The 22,960-nt window shown below is 41.9% G+C and overlaps 1 protein-coding gene across 3 annotated transcripts in view; it reads left to right on the forward strand.

Annotated features, from left to right (window-relative positions):
- Positions 1–22,960, forward strand: part of LOC147014053 (insulin-like growth factor 2 mRNA-binding protein 1) — a 133,431-nt gene that overhangs the window by 587 nt on the left and 109,884 nt on the right. For 2 of the 3 annotated variants that reach the window (XM_085851655.1, XM_085851654.1), the window contains exon 2: positions 599–659. In XM_085851655.1, coding sequence (XP_085707781.1) covers positions 599–659 — 61 coding nt within the window. Of the gene's footprint in view, positions 1–132; positions 479–598; positions 660–22,960 lie in introns of those variants that run through there. The other variant, XM_085851656.1, reaches the window with a different exon arrangement.

The following is a 22,960-nucleotide window of genomic DNA, read 5'->3' on the forward strand; positions in this document are numbered from 1 at the left end:
GGCCCTTCCCTCGTAACCCTGCCCGTCGGGACGACCGTGTACGTATATCGTGGCAAGGAGGGGGAGGGGAGGGGGAGGTGTAGCGAAAAGGGAGGGGTCCTGTTCCACGTGCGCGCTCACGCGCAATGGCGGGGATGCCGCGTATTAGGAGGAATTCCTCGCACACCTCGGGTCCATCAATTGATCCTCGTCCGAGCCACCGAATGCGTGCACCGAGCAGTGCCTTGCACGGAAATCGTGTCCCGGTTTGTTTATAACGTTACAAGGTCCCTGAAACGCTATGGCGTATCGATTTGTCGACATTGCGATCCGATCGCTGCCCCGAATGATTCCGAACGAAAGGGCCTAAAGATGAACGGACGATCCATCGATTTTAAAAATGGAATAAGGTACGCGGATTGCGTGTACAGTGCGGAAATCCATCACGTAGGGATTCAGTGCAACATCCAGACGCCGTACCTGCTCGGCAAAGCACTTAGTACGTGGAATCCCGGCACTCACACATCCGTGCGGAAAATCTCACTCATTGACATACCACGGCCGGGCCGAAGAGCGCGAACTCAAGTTCCGTGCTGTGTGTGTTTGTGTGTCCCTGCAGGGAAAGTTGAACTGCACGGAAAAACGATCGAAGTGGAACATTCGGTTCCCCGGAGGCAAAGGTAACGCGATGGTTCGAATCTCGCGCGTTGTTGTGTTATAGAGAGCTTTAATCGTTCTACGAGGGTCCTTCAAAAAGGTCGATGAACCGGTTATCCCCACAGAACTCCAAAGCCAGCCAAACACATTACCAATGGAGTTTGTAAATAAATATGCGAACATTACACCTTCATATATTTCCTCAATCCTGACCCGTGGTTTCGTTAGGAATTTAAACATAAGTTGAAACTCGTTACTTGTAGTTGTTGCCATTGTGAGTTTCTCTTTCGGACAATTTTATGAATGGCCCATGAACTGTAGCCGCAGAAGCAACTGCGTTCATTTAATGTTCTGTAACTTTGAGCCTGTAAGTTGTTTGTTTGGTCTTTGAACTCTGCCGAATGTGATGTAAACAATACAAAATGCGAGTAAAGATGATCATCAATCGAGATTGTTTCTTGGAGGAAATTAACACTGTAGACCATACCCATCTCGTCCAGTGGTCATTAATAACTATACCTCGGATTAACAAAAATATGCCCTGGATTGCAAGTTATAACTCATATTAACGAGTTATACCCCAGATAAATAGATTACACCCCAGATTAATAAATAATACCCCAAATTAAAAACGAATACTCCAGGTTAATAAATTATACTCCAAATTAAAAAAATTAAATGCCATGTTAATAAATTGTAATCATGATTAACAAATTATACCCCAGATTAATCAACAGTACCCCATATTAACAACTTATACTCCAGATTAATGAACAATACCTCAAAATAACAAATTAAACACCTTGTTAATAAATTGTAACAGATTAACAAATGAAACGCCAGATTAATCAATAATAGCCCACATTAATAAGTAATACTCCAGGTTAATAAATTATACCCCAAATTAAGAAACTAAACCCCATGTTAATAAATTGTGGCATAAGTTAATAAATTAAACCCCAGATTAACAACTAATACTGCAGATTAATAAATTATACCCTAAACTAACGAATGAGATGTATTAATAAAATGAAACCCAGATTATCAAATTATATCCCAGATTAATCAATAGTACCCCAAATTAATAACTAATACTCCAGGTTAATAAATGATACCTCAAAGTAACAAATTGGAACCCAGATTAACAAATTATACCCCAGATTAATAACTAATACTCCAGATTAATAAATTTTACCCTAAACTAACGAATTAGATGTCATGTTAATAAAATGAAACCCAGATTAACAAGTTATAACCCATATGAACAAATTATATCCCAGGTTAATAAATTATACCCCAAATTAAGAAACTACACCCTATGTTAATAAAGTGTAACTCAGATTAACAAATTATACCCCAGATTAACAACTAATACTCCAGATTAATAAATTATACCCTCAACTAACGAATTGGATATCATGTTAATAAAATGAAACCCAGATTAACAAGTTTTAACTCGTATTAACAAATTTTATCCCAGTTTAATAGCTAATACCAAAGATTAACAAATTAAACCCCATGCTATTAAATTATAATCCAGATTAACAAATTATACCTCGGATTCATTAATAATGCCCCAGAGTATTAGATTACACCCCAGATTAATGAATAATACCTGACATTAATCAATGATACTCCAGATTAATCAATATAATCCCAGATTTGAAACTAAAATTCCAGATTAATAAATTATACCCCAAATTAACAAATTAAACCTCTTGTTATTAAATTGTAACTTGGATTAAGAAATTATAACCCAGAATAATAAATTACATCTCGGATTCATTAATAACACCTCAGAGTATTAGATAATACTCCAGATTAATTAATAATATCCCAGATCAGAAACTAACGCTCCAGATTAATACATTATATCCGAGATTAACAAATTAAACCCCATGTTATTAAATTGTAACCGAGATTAACAAATTACACCTTGGATTCATTAATAATATCCTAGAGTAATAGGTAATTCCCCAGATTAACAAGTAATACTCCAGATTAATCAATAATATCCAAGATTAAAAACTAATACTCCACATTAATAAACTATACCCCAAATTAACAATTTATACCCAATTTTATTAAATTATAACCTAGATTAACAAATTATACACCAGATTAATTAATAATATACCAGATTAATCAGTGATACCCCAGATTAACCATTAATACCCCCAGATTAAAAACGAATACTCCAGATTAATAAATTAACAAATGAAAGCCCATGTTATGAAATTGTAACCCACATGAACAAATTATAACCAACATAAACAAATTATTCCTCAGATTAATGAATAATACCCCAGATTTATAAATAATAGCTCAGATTAATTAATAATATCCCATATTAATAGATACTACCTCAGATTAATAGATTATACCTCAGATTAATTAATAATACCCCAGATTAATCAATAATATTGTGAGATTAGCAAGTAATTCCCCAGATTAATCAATGTTATGCCTGATGGATCACTAATACCCCAGAGTAAAAACAAATACTCCAGATTAATAAATTATACCCGAAATTAACAAATTAAACCCCATGTTGTTAAATTGTAACCGAGGTTAACAAATTATAACCTACATTAACAAATTGTACCTCAGATTAATTAATCATACACCAGATTAATAGATAATACCCCAGATTTACAAGTAATACTCTAGATCAATCAATAATACCCTATATTAAAAACTAACTGCAGATCAATAAATTAAGACCCCAAATTAACAAATCAAACCCCATGTTATTAACTTGTAACCTAGATTAACAAATGATACCCTGGATTGATCAATAATAACCCAGATTAATACCCAGGCCTACTATCGTCATTTGTGTATACTCGAAGTACTGGTCGTATCGATACTTTGCGGATGTACCTCGCACTGATCATATCAGTACTTTGAGGACGCCTCAAATACTGATAATATTGGTACTATTGCAGTACTTTGCCAATGCACGTTCTATCGATTTTATCGGTGCTATCGTTTCTTTGAGGAAGTCTTTAGTGTAATGATAGTATTGGTACTATCGGTAGCCTGTGGATGCACAGAGCTTGTAGTCAGGATGTATTTCCAGGATATCGATCTCTGCTCTCGATGTTATCGGGGGTTTTCTTCGCACGTGGTTCGGGCTCATCGCAGAGTTAAACAATGGCTGTACAGTATTAACTTAACATGTACCACACTTTCACCTTCTATGTTGCACCGTGCTTGATAATCTATAAGCCTGTTGCCAGCCATTTACCTTATTTGGAAATGTAACTCGATGAACGATTGTTTGTGGATCAATCTGCTGTTGTAATGGTGAGAAGTATCATTGATACATTCTCACTAATCCTTCGATAAGCGTCGATGGACTTGTTTCGGATTTTCTGTAATGACACCATGATAAAGTAACACTGCTTGGAATTATCATATTGCTCAAAATCCCAAATCGCACCGTTTGGTTTTTATCCGTGCGTACAGAGCACGAGTAACCTACTGTCTGCAATGTACAGTACCACGGTCCGCTGACAAAATGGCTGACAATGTACAGTGTGATGAAAGGGCATCGAGAACAGCTCGTGTGCAAAACGAATGTGTGCTTTTTTTGCGACTACTTCCCTCGTACGGACGGAATTGACTCGAAAATGGTTTTTGCACGAAAACCGATGCCTGATCATTATGTTGCTGGTCTGTCATTGTGGAGGAGGAAAATAGCACATTTTTATTATTTCAAGTTAAATTGGTTGTTATAGGACGACACTGTTGAGGTAAAATACATGGCAGTTTTGTTAGCAGGGTTAGCGTAGCAATCTGTGCCCTTTACTCATGGTTTAGGTAAACCCAGGTTCAAATCCCAGATACCACGTGTTTGTCCATTGCTTGTTATTGTCCTAATTCATGTAAATGTATTCTGTTAACTGCTGATTTCTTTGTTCTGAGTACGATTTTTGTGCAAGCTCCTCCTCGAGCCTCAGATCAATGAACCAAAAAACGAAACAATGTTAAACTTTCTTTGGTGCTCCCATATGAGCTTTGTAGCCCACGATGCCGGGATTCCTTGTACTTTGCTTTGTCCATTCTCTCGTTGTGTTGTAATTCATGTACAAGTATGCTGATTGTGTTTGCATGTATACATACATGCATACATTCACATAATCGTCTTCTAAGAGTATCCAGATAAGTATAACATAATTTATTGATCATTCAGTATATGTATATAACTTGTGTGTGAGACTGATAAATATAAACATGAAATGAACAATTAAGGAGACAAAACTTGCTCTTTTAATTTTTAACAAATGAAAATGGAATTGGATTGAAATCTCTGTTCCATGATCTTTGATCAAGTTGTATATTGTCAAATAAAACACCCAGAAGGTCTTGTTTTATCATTGGAAGTTAACTACAAGGGGTGTTCACAAAGCATTACAAACGATAAACTCACTACAGCATAGTCTCATACACCAAAAAACTACAAAGACGTGTGTAAGTAAGTTTGAAATACATTGATATATTTCCTTCCTCATTATACGTCTTCTAAAATGGACGTTCCACGTGTCTAACTTGTGAGTATCACGCTCCTATAACTTATTAAACATCCCTTGTAAATAGAGGAAAACCTGAGCATTCTCTGGCTGAGTCACGATCTCCTTTGAGAGGGATGGCCTGTTTTGTGACACTTTGTTTTCCTGGTGAATTACTATATTTACATCAATAAAAAATATATATTTATATACATGCTGGCAGGATAGCCTTAGAGGTACATACACTCTCGTCTCGAAGCTGTCTGGCCTTGGTTCGAATCACGACACAGCTATAAACTGTCAACCCAGTGTTTCACAGGCAGGGTGATTCATCAGAGTGTGTGTGTGTGTGTGTGTGTGTGTGTGTGTGTGTGTGTGTGTGTGTGTGTGTGTGTGTGTGTGTGTGTGTGTGTGTGTGTGTGTGTGTGTGTGTGTGTGTGTGTGTGTGTGTGTGTGTGTGTGTGTGCTGTCCCTCGGATGGATGTTAAACTGGGTGCCCTGTCCACGGAACTTGTTAGTGGATGGTAAAGACCCTACGGTGTCCTTTGCGAAGAGTAGACGAGCTACCGCCGGTATCCTGAATAAATTCCAAATTTCTTCCCTAACTACTTGCCGGGAAGGCAATGGCAAACCACCCAGTATAACCCTTGACAATAAACTGCTTCGGCAGCACCATCGCTCTGTAACAGAGTATGGTACATCAGAATCTATATATACATATACACACAGGTGTGCTCATTTATATAGATCCAAAATGCTCCGCATTATAAATGCTGTCATGGTTGTAAGGATATGAAAATCATCGTTTGATGTGTTTTGGGTTTTATTTTTAATAGGATGTAGGAACTATGGTACTAGCGATATCCAGGAATGTAGCAGGCATGATATACTACACAGTACAAGTACTTGTGGTACTGTGACAGTATAGGAGAGTAAGGGAGCGGAAATGCAGTTTGCCTTCATGACACTGCACAGAACCGGGTTAGTCCAACAACCCAACCACCCCCTCTCCCCCTCCCCCTTCCCCCCTCTCCCATCCACTCTTCCCCGTCCCTCCCCCATTCTGCCCTAACCTCCCCCCTCTACCTTTTCCCCGAACCGACTTGTTTGATCCCGATTCTTCCGGTTACAGGATATGCCTGAGTTCCCACTTCATCTCGCACTGTCGTTATAAGCCACTTTGTTATTGATTTTTGTTTTTTCTCTCATAAAACGATTGCGATGAAATGATTTTATCGAAAATGATTTGTTTCTTTTTCAGTTGGTTCATTGTTGTTGTAGTGCCTCTAGGAGTTTGAAAAACAGGCCTATAGTGAGGACCATGTGGCTTGTGAGGACACGTCAAAATAAATTCCCTGTCTATAACCCCAGCATACCTCATCAGATACGAATCTGTTAGTGGAGGGGTATACCTTCAGTAAAATATTGTACCTCGTTCCATCGATGATACCCGAATGAGATCGTTATTTTCATGCATTTTACACGGGGATTACGGCTGAAGAAACACAGTTGTGGTTGATTGTGCATACATTGCTCGCTCATCTGCATTTCAATTGTTTTTGGGTTTGTACATTCCCCTTCCCCCACCTTCTCCGACCTTTTTTGAAACTGCAATCCACCTTTGTTAATAGTAGCCAAAGTCCACCATTATTACAACCCCACGTTCTGCCCAGTGCAGCGATGGCTCCCTTCCTTTCTCTCCACCCCTTGCATCGACCTCTGACCCTTCAGAGATGTCCCGGGGGCTGGCGGGAAAGAATGGGGTAGGGAAGAATCCATGCACAGATCTTGGGGGTGGAAGGCCACTAGGAAGGCAGGAGGATGGTTGGGCGGAGTGTATCGAGGTCATTCCTGGCAAGGCTGCATTCCCTAATCCCCGCGGATCCTGCTGTGCTGCCGCCTCGACCGTGCCTGCTGCCTCTAAGCCCAAACCCCACCTCCCTCCCTTACACTCTCATCCTTCTATCCTCAGTAGGCAAAGCAAGCACGGCATGACACCCCGCATTCAGCCTTCGGTATAGACTAACGGCAAATGGATTCTGATGCAAAATGGTTGATGAGTTGCAAATTCAAACATTTCCATTGAAAATTCCTCCGCATGGGCTGATTCAACAAACACACGTCATGTACCAAACTTCATGTCGTGCGACAACTTGCCTTGACCGACCACAGTATTACTGTATTTAGTAAAGCACATCACTGGTTCACCTGACCACCACTAGTACTGCTGTCAGGGCCACAATTATCTCCACCTTCCTGTGCATGGATTTGGCTGTGGGACAAGCTATGTCCCAGGTCTTTCACGAACTGGTTCCAAAGGCTTTGGGCAGGAATTTATAATTTGTTCATGGTGTAGCTAGGGATGCTTCACCTTATTCATTGCCAAAGGTACAATGGGACCTTTAACATCAATCAACTAATGCTAACCAGACGGGACACCCGGTTTAACATCTGTCGGAGGGAAGGGATGGCACATTTTGTGTTGCAACAGAATTTGCACAGTTTCTTTATTCACTCAATCTACCTCCAAAATAACCTTGAAAATATGGGTAGTCGCAGCATATCGTGGTGTTTAAGCACAACTTCTTGATTATTGTTGGTCATGTATTAACTGAAGCATGAGGTAGTGTCATTATGTATAATGAAACATATCAGCCTACATTTCAACACTGCGTAATGTCAGAGTACATATGGAGGTGACATTCAAATGTGAATATTGTACGCAGGTCCTATAGCGTCGATCTGTGTTCCACATGTTTCTCAAGCTTGTGCAGGTATTGATGTCACTCATATAAATGTCTGTCGTCGGTCGATACCCATTTCCGTAACTTGTTTGTGGGTGCTGTGTATCTGACCCATCCTGCTTCAGTATCGTAGCCTACAATGTGCCGGTAACTTAAGACAGGGTGGTGGGGTTGGCATGTACACGTTTCCCTCCACAGCGGCATGCATATTCACGCTTGTGGTGTTGTCACAATCGCTACGGATCCATAAGTGTCCTTTACAGCACGTGGAGAAATGGCTTCTGCTTGGGGTTACAGTGAGGAAGGAGTACAGAGTTAAAAGAGAGAAGAATACAGAATGATTTGACATGGATGTTATGTTAATGGCTGTACCATCTGCATTGCCTTTTGGACTTTGAAGATGTCAGGGTATTATTGGACCAAAACGTATTGGGCTTTGGTACAGACTAACAGCAACATGCAGAAAATCAGAGTTTGGTTTTGCAAAAGGTAAAGAAATGTACACGTTTGTGGTTACCTGGTGAGCGTAGTAATGCAATACCTTCAGTTAAAACTTGACAACCAAATGTAATCAAGAGACAGTTTGATGGACAAGGGAGGCATGATCGGAAGGACAAGTGAAAAGGAAAGAGAAAGAAAGAGAGAGAGAGAGAGTAGAGATGGTCTGTGAAGAAATCCCCAATGCTCTCGCATTCCGCTTGGCCCAGCGCCAAAAGGGAAAAGCAGACAAGGCCGCCACCCCATAGGAACTTCTCTCCGGGACTCAAACCAACTAGGAGACTTCCTCGTAGTTGGATCCACCGTAATGGTCGTGCAAGACCTTGACACTGGCAGGGTCAATGGACCTATCATCTAAATGCAGATTGCTTGTTTTTATCATATCTTCTCACTGGCTGGCCCTCCTTAATTTTTCTTTCGCTGCTCCCGTCACACCCTGAACACATGGCTGCCGCCCCACACCTTGGAAAGCGCTCTTTTTTTTTTCTTCTTCTTCTTCTTCTTTGCACAAATCAAGGCATCAGAAATGGTATCACATGCATGTGGGAATGTGAGGTTGCTGGGGTGGATTACACAAGAGTGTTGGGGGGTGGAGGGGGGGGGGAGGTTGCATGTTTTTGTAACATTTCTTTGTCATGGTGGCGTACCCTGTACAGTATTACACATTTCCAAATCATTTATTTATCCATCCTTCTTGCTTTGAGTGCACAGGTATGATTTAAGTATTATCAATAACTTAAGAATGTTCAATTACCGTAGGAAACTAGCAATTCATCCAGCGAGCCAACGAGTCGGGGACTCTCGCCCTGAAGTCCGCTTTTGTTTGTCCATTATTTCCCGTGGGCCAAAGGGCGCCACCTCTTCCTTGCCCCTCAAATACCTCGACCTTTGTGCAGGAGAGGGAGCGCCATCGTGCCTTTGTGCCACAGAGAGTCTCGTTTCGGATGTTCCATGCCGTTATAGTTGTAGGTTCGCATCCCGTCGTGGACTCTTCGAGCCCTAGGGGTTGCAAAACGCCGACATTTCCCTGTCTTACTTTTGTACAATGGAACACTGTTTACTGGTCCACACGCTTAGTATGCCACTTCGGCAATGACTCCATTAGCCCTCGAAAACGGCTGTAGTAGGGTTTGTTGAGGCAAGACGGCCCCTGTCAGAAAGGTAGGGCTGCAAGATGCTTCTCCTGTGCATGTGTGCGTGTGTGTGTAAGTCTTCGGTACATGTGATGTGTGATGCACATCTTTTAAGTTGAAAAGGCCTTTTTATACCTTTACCAGGAGATGGTTTTTTGGGGGGGAATTTGCCCATCTCTTCTGATGCAGGCACCTTTGCCCCACCTTGCACTCCATAATGTTTTGCCACACTTTTTCTGGACTTGTGTCAAAATTGTCAGTATTTGTTGGGATGCTTCAGTGAAAGTCGAATTCCCAAGCAATTTGCAGCTGTGCATTGATCTAAGGTGGGGGAGGCAGCGAGATTTGGGGATGGGGATGGGGAGGGGAGGAGGTAGAAAGGGGGAGTGGTGGAGAGGGCTTTTGGTGGTGGGGGGAGGATGGGTGTCTTTGAGCAACGGCAGGAACAGACGGCGTTGTGCGTGATCCACGATCAACTCACCATGGCTTTCGTCTGTTCTTGATGTCCGTGGGTATTAATGATCAGGCAACAATCATATTGAGTCAAAGCCTCAGTAAATTTTATTGGCAGAGGCAGGATGAGTCATGTAGCTTTTCATGTGTCTGATATTTTTCCAACATAATAACAATAAAGTAGTTCATATTATAAATGGGGCTGTCCGCACCTTTATTTTACCTGTTGTTGTACAGCACACACTAACTAGAAATGACAACGTTTGACAACAAAAGCTGTTGTTTCTTGCATACAATTGTATCCCCAGGAGTTGATCGGTTGCATTAGTTTATGTAAAAAGAGATTTCAAAAAGTTATTTGAGCAAGATACTCAGAACAGTGCAAGATATACTAAACAAACTACTACATTGAGGTGTGTGTACGTGTGTGTTCTTTTATTATATATAATATATTACAGAATTCCTCGATACATATACATATATGTGATGTGATGCATATAAATGTGTATATGTTTAAAATAATTATATAACCGTACATTGAAAAATTACAAAACCTTGGCCTGTGTTCGATTATTGTGAGTATCTCATTCGTATAACTTTTTGAACTCCCCTCGTACTTGCTCCAAAGCATTCCAGCAATTTATTGGAAAATGACCGTGGCAAATGCAAAGCAAGTGTAATGTATTTCAGGTGATATTGCTCCGAGTTTCTGAGTGACGACCTTATAAAGGCCATTTTGATGACGTGTTTCTCCTGTTGAACCTTTTCCGAAAAATATGTTTTCGGGAAGCTTTTGCGTTTACCTGCTCCGTGGTGTTAGTTCTTGAGTGTTAGTTCTATTAGCGCTTTCCATAAATGATGGTTCTCAGGAGTTGAGAGACCATGGTTGACATGCCACGGGTGTGATGCTAGTTCCAGGCCTTGCTCTCCGTGGCTGGGTGGAAGAGGAAGGGGGAGGAAAAAAAAATCTTTTGTCTGCCTAAAGGAATGCGGGCTCAGGGGTGGGTGGCATTTGATTTAACTTAGGAAAGCGAGCGATTGCACAGGGTTTCGTTGAGTGTGCTGGGTGGTCTGGATGATGTTAACCCGAGAGATGAGTGGGCCTTTTCCGGCAAGAGGCAGACACCGACAAGTTTTGGTTTATTCCACACCAGGTGTTTATTCTTGAGCCTTCTCGTATAGTGTGCTTAATCGTCATGCTGAGCGAGTGTGATGAGAGAATGGTGTACACGATGAGGCCTGCACTCTGAAATGTGTTTGGAAATATGTTAATTAATTCTTCAATATATATATATATATATATATATATATATTTTTTTTTTTTTAATCAAAGAATGACTGAGTTATTAATGGAACTCCGACATATTTCCAGACGGAGTTTGTTACCGTATAAAGATTACAATAAGTTCTGAATTAAAAATACATGGAGCACCGAAAATAAATAAACAAGAGCCTAGTTTTAGAGCTGGGTCGGTATTAAATAGAGCCTAGTTTTAGAGCTAGATAGGTATTAAATGTAGCCTAGTTTTGGAGCTAGGTAGGTATTAAATTGTCTAGTTTTAGAGCTAGATAGGTATTAGATAGGCCCTAGTTTTAGAGCTAGATAGGTATTAAATAGAGCCTAGTTTTAGAGCTAGGAAGTTATTAAATAGAGCCTTGTTTTAGAGTTAGATAGGTATTAATTGGAGCCTAGTTTTTGAGCAAGGTATATATTAAATAGAGCCGAGTTTTGGAGCTAGATAGGTATCGTAGGATATTTGGTTGAGGACTTTACACACTCCAGGATGTGTACAGCACTGAATTTAGGACTCTGGAGGCCCATGGGCAGTGTTTGACCGGTCATCCCATGATAATAGTTCTCACTCCTCCTTACATACTACAATTTGGACTTCTGAGCATAACACAACTTTTTTTTTTATAATTTCCAACACAAATCTGCATCGTGTAAAATTTTTGTTGAATATGTATTTTAAAATATATGTCTGCAGATACAGAAAAAAACAGTTTTGTGGAGGCCCCTGGAGAACTGCCCAGTCTGTCCTGCCCTAAATGCGGCGTTGGACGTGTGAGCTACGGTTCCTTATATATCCTTTTATTCTACTACTTCTGACTTTACTTGTTTATTTTATTTTATATACAACGCCGAGGCTCAGGGAAGAGTGATGTGACAGAGTGTAAAATGTCAACGCACTGATAGTGGGACAATCGTCGGGCAAGTCAAGCCAGGGAATGAACGAACAGGAAAAGAGTAAATAGAGGAGGGAAGGAAACAGTATTCTTCAAGTTGGATGGTTCTGTTTGGTAGGGTTGATGGGGTTTAGAAAAGATCACTGGTCTGGATTGGAGATGATATGAAATGGTTGTATAACACCTGCTTCCAGCCCTGAAGGGAGTAAAGGTGTTTGTAGTTTGAGCATCCGTGCATTCTCAGTGTCCTTCAGCTTTCAGTTAATTTATCCCCTCGGCCACCTCCTCACCAACCTCCCAACCCTCACCAATCTCCCCACCCTCCCCAAGTGTCGTACTGACCGTTGTGTCCATCTGATGAAACAATTGAGGCGTAAACAATGCTCTCTCGGACCGGTTTTTCTATAAACTCGTGCAGATCCCCCAGATTATTGCACACTACCTTTTGGATGAATTATAGTTCATCTGCACATCCAGCTTTGTGAAAATGAACTTCAATCAAACCATTCTCCAGAATGTCTCTTTAAGTGTCTGTCATTACTGATAAAATAGCACCATATGTTCAAATTGTTGTGAAATTATTACTGCGGTTAATGGTATGGAATTCAAATATTTTATGTCGGCTTTAACACAAGATAATGATTCTTTATAATGATTCTAATTTTTCATTAGTTGACTGTGATTATTCCAATTGATTCTAACGTTTCATTAGAAATTTTTTTTTAATGGGGGGGGGGAGGGGGGTACGGTGTGGGAAATGTGACGTACATTAGATTCATTAGCCCAAAGTTTTGATATCAGATGGAAATTCCAGGAAAATGTGACAAATCTTTTGGACAAAATTGTTTTTCTCTACAAGATTGAGTTTCATAGACAAGCGAGGTGGTGGAGGATAAAAATGGCAACAGACTGACAATGGAGGACATCTTTGGTTTGATTGCCGGCCCTATTTATTAACTCTCGGATTCCCGGCATAAAACATTTCCTGCTTCACACACAGGGTGTTGCACCACAAGACATGCCATTCCTTGGATGGATGTTAACCTGTATGTGCCATGTGCTAGCATGAGTTGGTGGACGCTAAAGATCCCATGGTGTCCTTTTTGAAGAGTAGGCGAGTTATCTCTGGCACACTGAGCAAATTACAAATTCCTGTCCAACATGCCTTCAGTCTAATATCTTCAGTCTAATATCAGGCCTGGAAAATCGGCTCCTGAAAGATGTCGACGAGAAACCTTCCCCAGCCAATTCCACAAGATGGTGGGCATAAAAGTGCTCCGCCTCAAAAAAAACCCCAAAATAAAATGGGAAAAACATCATCATCTTGGTGTTTAAGATCTTAATTGAGTACTATAAACATAACGAGTTATATGCTCAGACCAACTCGTAAAATATTATTATGTCAAGTGGAAAAGTAGGTTGAACACCAAAGTAACTCCATCCAGTTCAATCCTTCAATATGAATCGGATCATGATGACCAGACAGATCAGTTTGTAGACACTCTGATAATATTCCATTTGGAAATCTGTCCAGAATTTTGAGACGTGAAATTTTACTTCTTACAAAACACATGGAATTTTATTATCAACAAGTCATCAAAATGAGATATGACAGCTGTCTTATTGTCTCCTCCAAAAAACACATTTTAGGCAATGGACTCTATCTGAATGTTGTGTACTTTGTGGCCACGCTTCAGTGTCTCTTACAGTTCTGAATCCTAAACCCAATCTCGAGGATTATCAGTCCATTAGGGTGCAGTCATTGCCCCTATTCCATAAAATATTTCCTGTTATTCACAATTATAGCTGGAGTTCAATCCGAGTAGAAAGCAGGTGAAAAGCAGTCACAGTTGAGGTAAACACCATCATCAGATTTGTAACCACGAGGAATTATTCCATTCTTGAAATGGCACGTCACTTTGCCTCTGGTCACAAAAAGAAATTCCTCAACTGATCGCATCACCGATGGAATCACCTATGGAAAGATTGCTGTTTAGGCCCAATGGAGTTTTATTTTTTATATATTTTTTAGCATAACACCATTTAGCTCAAACAAATACAAACTCTCGTGTTTTTAAACAAGATTGCTTCGGAGGTGAATGTGGTTCATTAGATGGGAATGTGATGATGCGTTTTTAATGAGCTTAAACAAATATTAATGGTCCCCTTGCTTTGAGAGCAAAGGTGTGGTTATTTGGAAATTTTAGCTGTTATTTGCTCTATGGAGGCTATCTATACATAGGAGTGCTCTGGCAATAGAAAGGGTTTGATCACAGTACTGCACCATGGTCCTACAAGACAATGCCATGCTCCATAACTAACAGACAGCATCCTTTTCACATAATAGATGGTTCGCTGTTCTTGCATATGGCAGCTTGGCTGCCAGGTAGCTATCATTTCTTGGACCACAGCTGTGCCACTGATGCTGTGCCCCTCTACGAGTACACTGGTACTCATTTTGCCGACCTCAGGAGGATGACAGGCTGAGTAAACCCCACCTGGTGTTAATTCAGCAGCCAACAGGGCTTTAACTCAGGACTCGAGGATCCCAAGCCAGCCATCCTAAACATTAAGCTAACCACTAAGCCAATACCAAGCTTGCTTTAATAGTGGTTGAAGCCTCCCTGTTTCACAAGGTTCAATTCCCATGGCCATTCCATTGTGGGATCTTCAGTTGTCTTGTCGACACGCTGATGTCGACATTAAAGATTTCACAGTACTTTACTCTGAAAAGCATTGGCATTTGGGTAAGCACTATGTATAAATCTGCTTTAAAAAAAATCTCTTTAATGTGTGATCTGTCCTTGTGTTATCACGATCAAGATCAGTGATGACCAACCAACCTTTTGGAGCACCTTATCAGCTTTTAGAATATAAAACAATCTGTGAACTTTACTGCCATGGCTACAGCCCACATATCTGCATTCTTCCCTTTGTATTACACGGTATAACTGGCATTATTAACAACTAGTAGATAACCCAGTTCCCACCGGGCTGTTGAAAGGGAATTTGTTCCCAATAGAGTGTACAATATTTTGGGAGTTTGCTTGGAATGTCTGTTGACAGTATCAGTCACTAACTGTTAAAACTGCTAAGGTTTCTCGGTGAAGTAAATCAACAAAAAGGTCATTATACTGTTACGGTTCTAGGAACCGTATGCATACAAACATACAGTTGTCCCGAAGTCAGTTATTCCATTAAGTATATGTGTAGATAGAACTCCTCCTTGTGTGTGGTGGGAAGACGCTGGGGTGCGTTGCGATGTTTTTTTTTAGTTGGATTAATAAATCATTATATCCCATCCACGACGACTCACGGTACCCTCTGCCTGCTCGCACCTTCATCTCGCTTGCTACTCTCTCATGGGCTGAACAAGTGCGTGTTCGCCTACTCGCCTAACCGGCAACTCGCTTTCCGGGGCAGAATCTTTGTGTAGTTCCTTTTTGGCGAGTTCGGACACACGGAGTGGGCGGGCTTCCCGGTATGGCCGAAACCCGCCCAAAAAGGGCGGCCCCATGGAAGCCCCGTCCAATCAGGGCGAACAGTGACATCGGCTTCACCAAGGCCCCTCCCAGCTGAGGGAGATCTATAAATTACGACACCATTCGTTCAGTCGTCTGGTGAGCTGGAAAGTGAGTCGTCTTGAGAGTGAGCTGGAAAGTGAGTCGTCTTGAGCAGAGTGTTGGAGTGAGACAGTTTGTCGGCTGATAGCGAAAGAAAGGAGGAAGGTTGTAGAGTGGTTGCGCTCTTTGGTGGTTGTTCGTTTCAAGTGTGAGAGAGCTGGGAAGACTTCGACCCGACCTTGACTGGGTCTCTCGTAGGGTCCTGTCTGCAGCCCTGATCCCCGCCTCGGACTCCGCTCGACTCGACCCAGGCTCCTTCGCAGACACGGTCTCCACGTGGGCGGCCGTGGACCGAGCCTCACAACCATTGACAGGTGCCGCACCACGGAGCATCCCTTCCCTCCAACGTTCAGGTACCCGGAAGAACTGCGATCTCAGCTCACCTTCCTCTCTGGCTGCAAAAGGTCCTTGGCCATACATCTGGGTTTGTTTTCGCCTGAGTGTGTGGTGCCGTCTCTAAGTAGAATTGCATAAGTGTTTTTATTTGATCATTGTAAATCTTGCCTGTTTTATTCTCACGACAAGTCTGCTCTGTGTCTCCTTTGTAAGTTGCTGTAAAATTGTCGCACTGCATCTTTCTCTCATCTTTCCCTGTATAACATCCCCAATAAACCTGTTTCCTGTGCCACATATTTTTCCTCGCTTTATTGTAAATAAATTATTGTAGAAATGTTCCCAGTTCGTTTTCGTCTTTTCCTTCATTGGTCCAGCATGGTTCGGATCTGAGTTTTAGCCGGGTCTTTATTCCCGATATTCTGTTCATTCTAGCCAGTACGTCCTTGGTAGTTCCGCTCGGCTGCATCCGATCCAGAAAGGTGGTTGGTAGTTGGTAGAGTGATCCGGATCGGGCAAGGCGTACCGAGGGCATGGTTCCCCGGTAGATGACACCGCGTGGTTAATTAGGTAAATTGGTTCTAGACAAAAGGCCCTATGCAACGCGGTGGAGGTATTGGCGTCCACGGTCGGTTAAGCGACCCACCGCCTCACGGAATTATCTGTGAGCGACGGCCTACAATTCCGGGAGTCTGGTGGGAGACGATGTAACTTCCCCCACCTAGCGGTCACTCTCGCCACCGGTCCCTGGCCCGCAACAATACTTTGGACAGAATTAACTGAATAGTTTGTGGTGATATGTTTTACTTCCGGTATGTGTGTGAACCAGCGTTTCTGAACTGATACACTGCCCGTGTGCGCAACCTCAGCACAAAAATGCATATAACTAGAAATTGCATCAATATCAATATTTGTAGACCTCCGCATGCACTGTCCAGACCCAAGAGCTTTTAAATGAGGTATAATTCAGCATTATATGTGCTGTGTGGTTAAGACGTTTACTCCGTTCAACCACAATCACGCAACTTACATTTATATAGGTATCTATAACAGTGTGTGTGTGTGTGTGTGTGTGTGTGTGTGTGTGTGTGTGTGTGTGTGTGTGTGTGTGTGTGTGTGTGTGTGTGTGTGTGTGTGTGTGTGTGTGTGTGTGTGTGTGTGTGTGTGTGTGTGTGTCCTCAATAACTCCAAAGCCATGAAATCTAGCAGCCCAAAAGTTTGCATGCATACGAAGGGAACTCCAGGGGAGTGCATAAATGAAAACTGGGTATTTGTGGAAATTTAAACATGACTTTTGAAGATAATTAATGGGGTGCTCATCATGAAACCCCCAAAAAGCCTTTTCAACATGGCAGCGCACCATCTTGCTCAGCCCACTTTCATCGCCTGCTCAAAAATGCCTTGCCTTGGAACAGGTCACAACGGTTTCAGTACGATAAAGTGTTCAAAATTTATTTTTTCACTTTCCTCTCATTTAATCGAATGCCTGATCTTCAGACCTCTGAATCGCTGTACACATCGCTAATCGCTTGCCAAGCCAGCCATTCCTTTTCAACCATTTTGTTGGACTGCTTGCTTGATTGCTTAAGTCACTTATCAAGTGCTCTACAAGCTGCTTGGTAATGGAACACACCCCTGTTTCACCATTCTCTTACCTTCCATTTGCTTTGTCTTTTTGCTTAAATATTTGTAAAGACTTTGTTGCTCAACTTTGAATGGTATTCTTTGATGTTTGTTCACCAGTGGTATTCTTTGATGTGTGCTTCACTGATGGGAATACTAAGGGAGGAAAAGTGGGAGAAGAGAGAGGAGGAGGTGTGGGGAGAAAGAGTGAGGATGGGGAGCGAGAAGGGGTGGTGGAGGGAGAGGAGAGTGAGAAAAGGGGAGAGGGTGGGGGAGAGTGAGGATGGGGAGGGAGGAGGGAGAGGAGAGTGAGGAGGGGGATGGGAAAGGGGGTGGGGGGTTGGGGGAGTGAGGAGCGGGGAGTGTGCATGGGTGGGGGAACGGAATCCAGCATGAGGGGAGAGGAGGGGAAGGGAAGGCAGCATAAGGGGTGGGGATGGAAGGCAGCATGAGGGGAGGAGAAGGGAAGGCAGTGTGAGGGAAAAGGAAGGCAGCGTGAGGGGAAGGGAATGCAGCATACCGGGGTGAAAGACCTTTTAATCGTTGATTGTGAAAGTGAACTTGTTGCTGTTACAGACTTTGGTTTCTTTGAATCGGCATTCTCAACCATCACTGATAGGTGCTCGCTTTGGTGTTTAGTTTGCAAATGTTTTAACATATTGGACATATTACAGTGATGAGTGAGGTCCATTAAACAAAGTGAGCATGCAACTTTCGGTCTGTCTTCCTCAACATTCCCGAAATAGTTACAAACTGCACTTCTGGACATTTTGAACAACATGTTGTAAACACCTTATCAGTCGATGTATTGCCTATTCGTCTATCAACAAAGCAATCATCACACTTTACTGGCCAACTCAAAATGCCTTGCTATTAATTTAAGAGGAACACACCCTTGCTGCTATATTGCAAATGGAAGCTTCAGGGGTGTTTTCCTTTTCAATTCATACATGACCAGGCCATGTGTAACCAGAACATGCCCAACAGGGATGAAAAAATTTCCAAGAAAAAAAACCGCTTCTTTCTATGAAGTTGGAATTACTCAGAATCAACATTGATTCTGGTTCATTTCTTGATTCCTTAGTTGTAATCGAGTACTTTGGAATTAATCTGCCCACCACTATAAGCACTCAAGCATGCACTCCAATTAAGTGGTTCATAAGGAATGGCTGGCTGGGTCACACTAATCACCACCCAGAGTTGTCTGGAGTATCAAACAATCTGTGAATTGGACAAATGAACACTTTTTTTAGGGCATCTCTACCGAGATGACCTATAAAGCCGGACGAAATGTACGTCCGTCCGTCCGTCAACAATTTTCTTTCTGATCTTGATGAAACTTGGTATGTGGGTAGAGGTCGATGAGTGTTGCACAACGATATAACTTTTGTCAGGGTCAAGGTCATGTAAGTTATAAAAATCGCCATTTTCAAAACCTATCTTGTCTGCCATTCTACAAGATATTCGGCAACTATTTATTGATTATGATAGTAAAAAATATTATCTTTTATCTAACCGGACAGATTTTTGAATTTCCTTCCCGTTTGGCCGCCACGTAACCTGGAAGATGGTCAAAAACACCTCCCAGTACAAAGAAAACTTTTTACTTCCGATCTTGATGAAATTTGGTATGTGGGTCGAGGTCGATGAGTGATACCCAACGACATATTTTTTCCCGGATTCGAGGTCAGGGTCTAGGTCACGAAAGTTGTGAAAGTTGCCATTTTCAAAACCTATCTAGTCTGTCATTTTAGGAGATATCTGGCAATGGTTAATCGATTATGATAGTAAAAAACATTATAGAGATGACCGTCACCCCCACACGGGGGTAATTTTTAGTAGTCAAAACTGCTGCTTAGTTCAATTCCGCAGTTTATATTTTGACATTAGGTTCAGGTTAAGAGATTATAGATTATCACATTTCAGCTGTAATGCTTATAAACGTCCAGAGAGTTTTATTTTTTATATGGATGGAGGGAGGAGTAGGTTTGGGAGGAGGTGGGAAGGTGTTTGGGAGGAGGTAAGCATGAGGTGAGGGGAAAGGAGACATGCAGTGGAGCGTTAATTATGATTTATACCGTCTCATCAAAATTATTCTGCTTAGAATAACAGTGAAGATGGAAACAAAATAATATCTGAAATACATTTTCTACCGGTCATACTATAAACACCGCCTGGAGATAAACACCTCCCGGAGATAAACATTGCCCGGATATGTCCGGAGACAAACACTATCCGGACACAATCACCGCCCAGACACAGGCAGGGATAACCACCGTCCAGACATGTCGGGAGGAATATCAAATAATGTGTGAATACAACTCTGGACGTTTAGAAGCATCACAGCTGAAATGTGATAACGGCTAGAATCTTTGAACCTGAACTGAATTACAAAATTTAAAATATGGTATTGACCTTGGCAATAGTTACAACTGCGAGAAAAATGTTCATTTGTCCAATTCACACATTTTTGGACATTCCGGATGTCTTCGTTCATCTCCGGTGGGTGCTAAATATGACCGTGCTGGCTTGGCAAGTAATGAGCGATCGGGTGTAACAAACATTACCCGGAGATGCTCATAATGTCAAACAATGTTCAAATTGGACAAATGAACTCTTTTTTTTTCACAGTTGGAACTGCTGCTGAGGTCAATTCTGCAGTTTAAAATTTTTAATTTGGCTCTTGTTAAAAGATTCTAGAGGTTATCACATGCAGAAATTAAATAAAGCCATGAACACTTGCATCTCTGAGCATTTATCTCACACACACACACACACACACACACGCACACACGCACACACGCACACACGCACACACGCACACACGCACACACACACACACACACACACACACACACACACACACACACACACACACACACACACACACACACACACACACCCATCCACACACTCCTGACATTTAATATTATAAATAGATACAGTACCTATAAAAAGCAAATACTTGTCATGACTTTGCTCAATTTTGAGGAGTATTCTTTGATGTTTGTCTGTTTGCAAGCCATGGCAATACAGTCGACAGCAGGTTTTTTTTTCCAGCGATACAGTTCTTTTTCCAGTCTGCATGGAACAGGCCATATTTGTTCGATTTAAATGTATAAAATTTTGCTCTGTGTGATCTGCTTCCATTCGCTGCTTTATATAGATATCTATTAATAAAGAGAAACCCGAAAAATAACCCTCCAACATGGAATTAAAGCTCTTATTCAGAATTCCGCGCGCAGTGGTTAGGGCAGCGGCTTGGGATCCAAAAGGTCCTGAGTTCAAGCCCCGTTGGGCCACTGAATTAATACACCAGGGGGTTGACTCAGCCTGTCATCCTTCCGAGGTCGGCGAAATGAGTACCAGTGTACTAGGCCGGTGTATACCCCGGTTAAAATAGGTGTACGATATCCCTGTGTCGTAAGAGGCGACCAGGGTTGTGTCAGGAAGGGCATCCGGCGTAAAAACATGTGCCAAATCACTATGCGGATCATACGGATGATCCGCTGTGGCGACCCCTAACGGGAGCAGCCGAAAGAAGAAGATTCAGAATTCCGCGCTATGTTGGTTCGAGCTGTGAAAGCATAGACCTACATTTTGTGATCTCTGAGGCTTGATATATTTTTGAATTGTATTTCACTAATTTTCCACTTGAATTCCACTTTTAATGAACTCTATTTAAAGGTAAACCTTTGTGGTTGTAGTTTTGGTGTACTTCGTGGCTTGCCTTTTTGTTGCTGTGCCGTCTGTGTGGAACTTTGTACGGAACTGCAACGGAACTTGGAACGGGCCGCAACGGTTTCTCTATAATAAAGCACTCAAAAATTATTATTTCACTTTCCTCGCTTATATCATCGAATGCCTGATCTTCTTACCTATGAATCGCACAACAAAAAATACATCCTATTCTCCTTTGTAATAACTTGTCAATGGATCAAAGTAGAAAGTTCGGGCCCCTCCTGCCTGCGGGCCCCGCGGTATCGTGTGATGCCTTGGTCACAACAGTCCACTCAAAAGTGCTCATATGGGATGTTACCTGAGACTACACTATATATGTGTGTATATATGTATAATGTTTCTTCGCCAGGTGTATATACACCACAAGACCAAAAGTATACGGACACCCCTTCTAATGAGTGGATTCGGTTATTTCGGCACCCCTTCTTTGCTCCCCCACCCCTTCTTTGCTCCCCTACCCCTCTTCCCTCCCACTTTTTTCCCCCACCCTTCCTCTCTCTCCGCCCTTCCCCCTCTCCACTCCTCACCCCTTCGCCCTCTCTCCCCCTCCTTCACTGCCTGCTTTCTCCCTCTCCCCCCTCTTTAATTCGCCTCCCTTCTCTCAGTATTCCCATCAGTGAAGCAACGGGTGGTATTTGGTAGTATAGAATATAGACAATCTAATGTTCATGGATGGGCATGTGTGTGTATATTTTGTATACTAGTAGAGTACCCACTGTCTGGGTGGGTGGAATTTGTGCACTACTTGCTGAAAAACGGGTAGTCTGTGTTTTGCTAGAGGACTCGAAGGATATTTGTGTGGTGTGCGTCTAAAAGGAGCTAAAGGCCTAAAGTGTACCTCAGGCAAAAATAACATTCCTTTCCTGTTGTAATTATCTGCAGACTACTGTAGTATATGAAAGTACAACTCGTATACTCGCTGTAGCATTTTTGCCTGGGACGTTCCAATAGTAGTAAGGGTAGAAATTATTATCTCAAGGGAACACTCTCAAAAGGATTTAAATGTCAAGGGGTTGAAAGACTTATAAAGGGATCTAAAGTGTCTAAAATGGTTTAAATGGTGTAAAGCTCTAAATCAGTGTTTCTCAAGGTGGGGCGCGGCAATATTTTGGTGGGGCATTAGGATTCAGAATTAATGAATCAATATATTGTTATGGCTGTGGAAATTCGCAGAACACCATATAGGTTCTTAATTAGTTGTGCCGATAAGTCCGTGTTGTGTTCAGTTAGATTTCCCCACCGTTGTTTAATGGGAATTATTCGTGTCACAGGGCTGTGATCCTTTGAGGTAGGTTTTTCTTTTTCTCTGGTTATTTTGAACCAACCACATCTCCAACCACCTAACCACCTTCGCCGCTACGCCAGCTATCAATTCCCTTCTTCTCCACGGACACATTACAACCATCTCTCCGTATTCATTCAATAAACGCGAGCAAAATGAAACCAAAGGAACTTCGATGGCACGCGGATTTTTG

The sequence above is a fragment of the Eptatretus burgeri genome, chromosome 13, assembly GCF_056783735.1.
Source record: "Eptatretus burgeri isolate ZD-2024b chromosome 13, Ebu_testis_v1, whole genome shotgun sequence".
In the NCBI taxonomy this organism is placed as follows: Eukaryota; Metazoa; Chordata; class Myxini; order Myxiniformes; family Myxinidae; genus Eptatretus; species Eptatretus burgeri.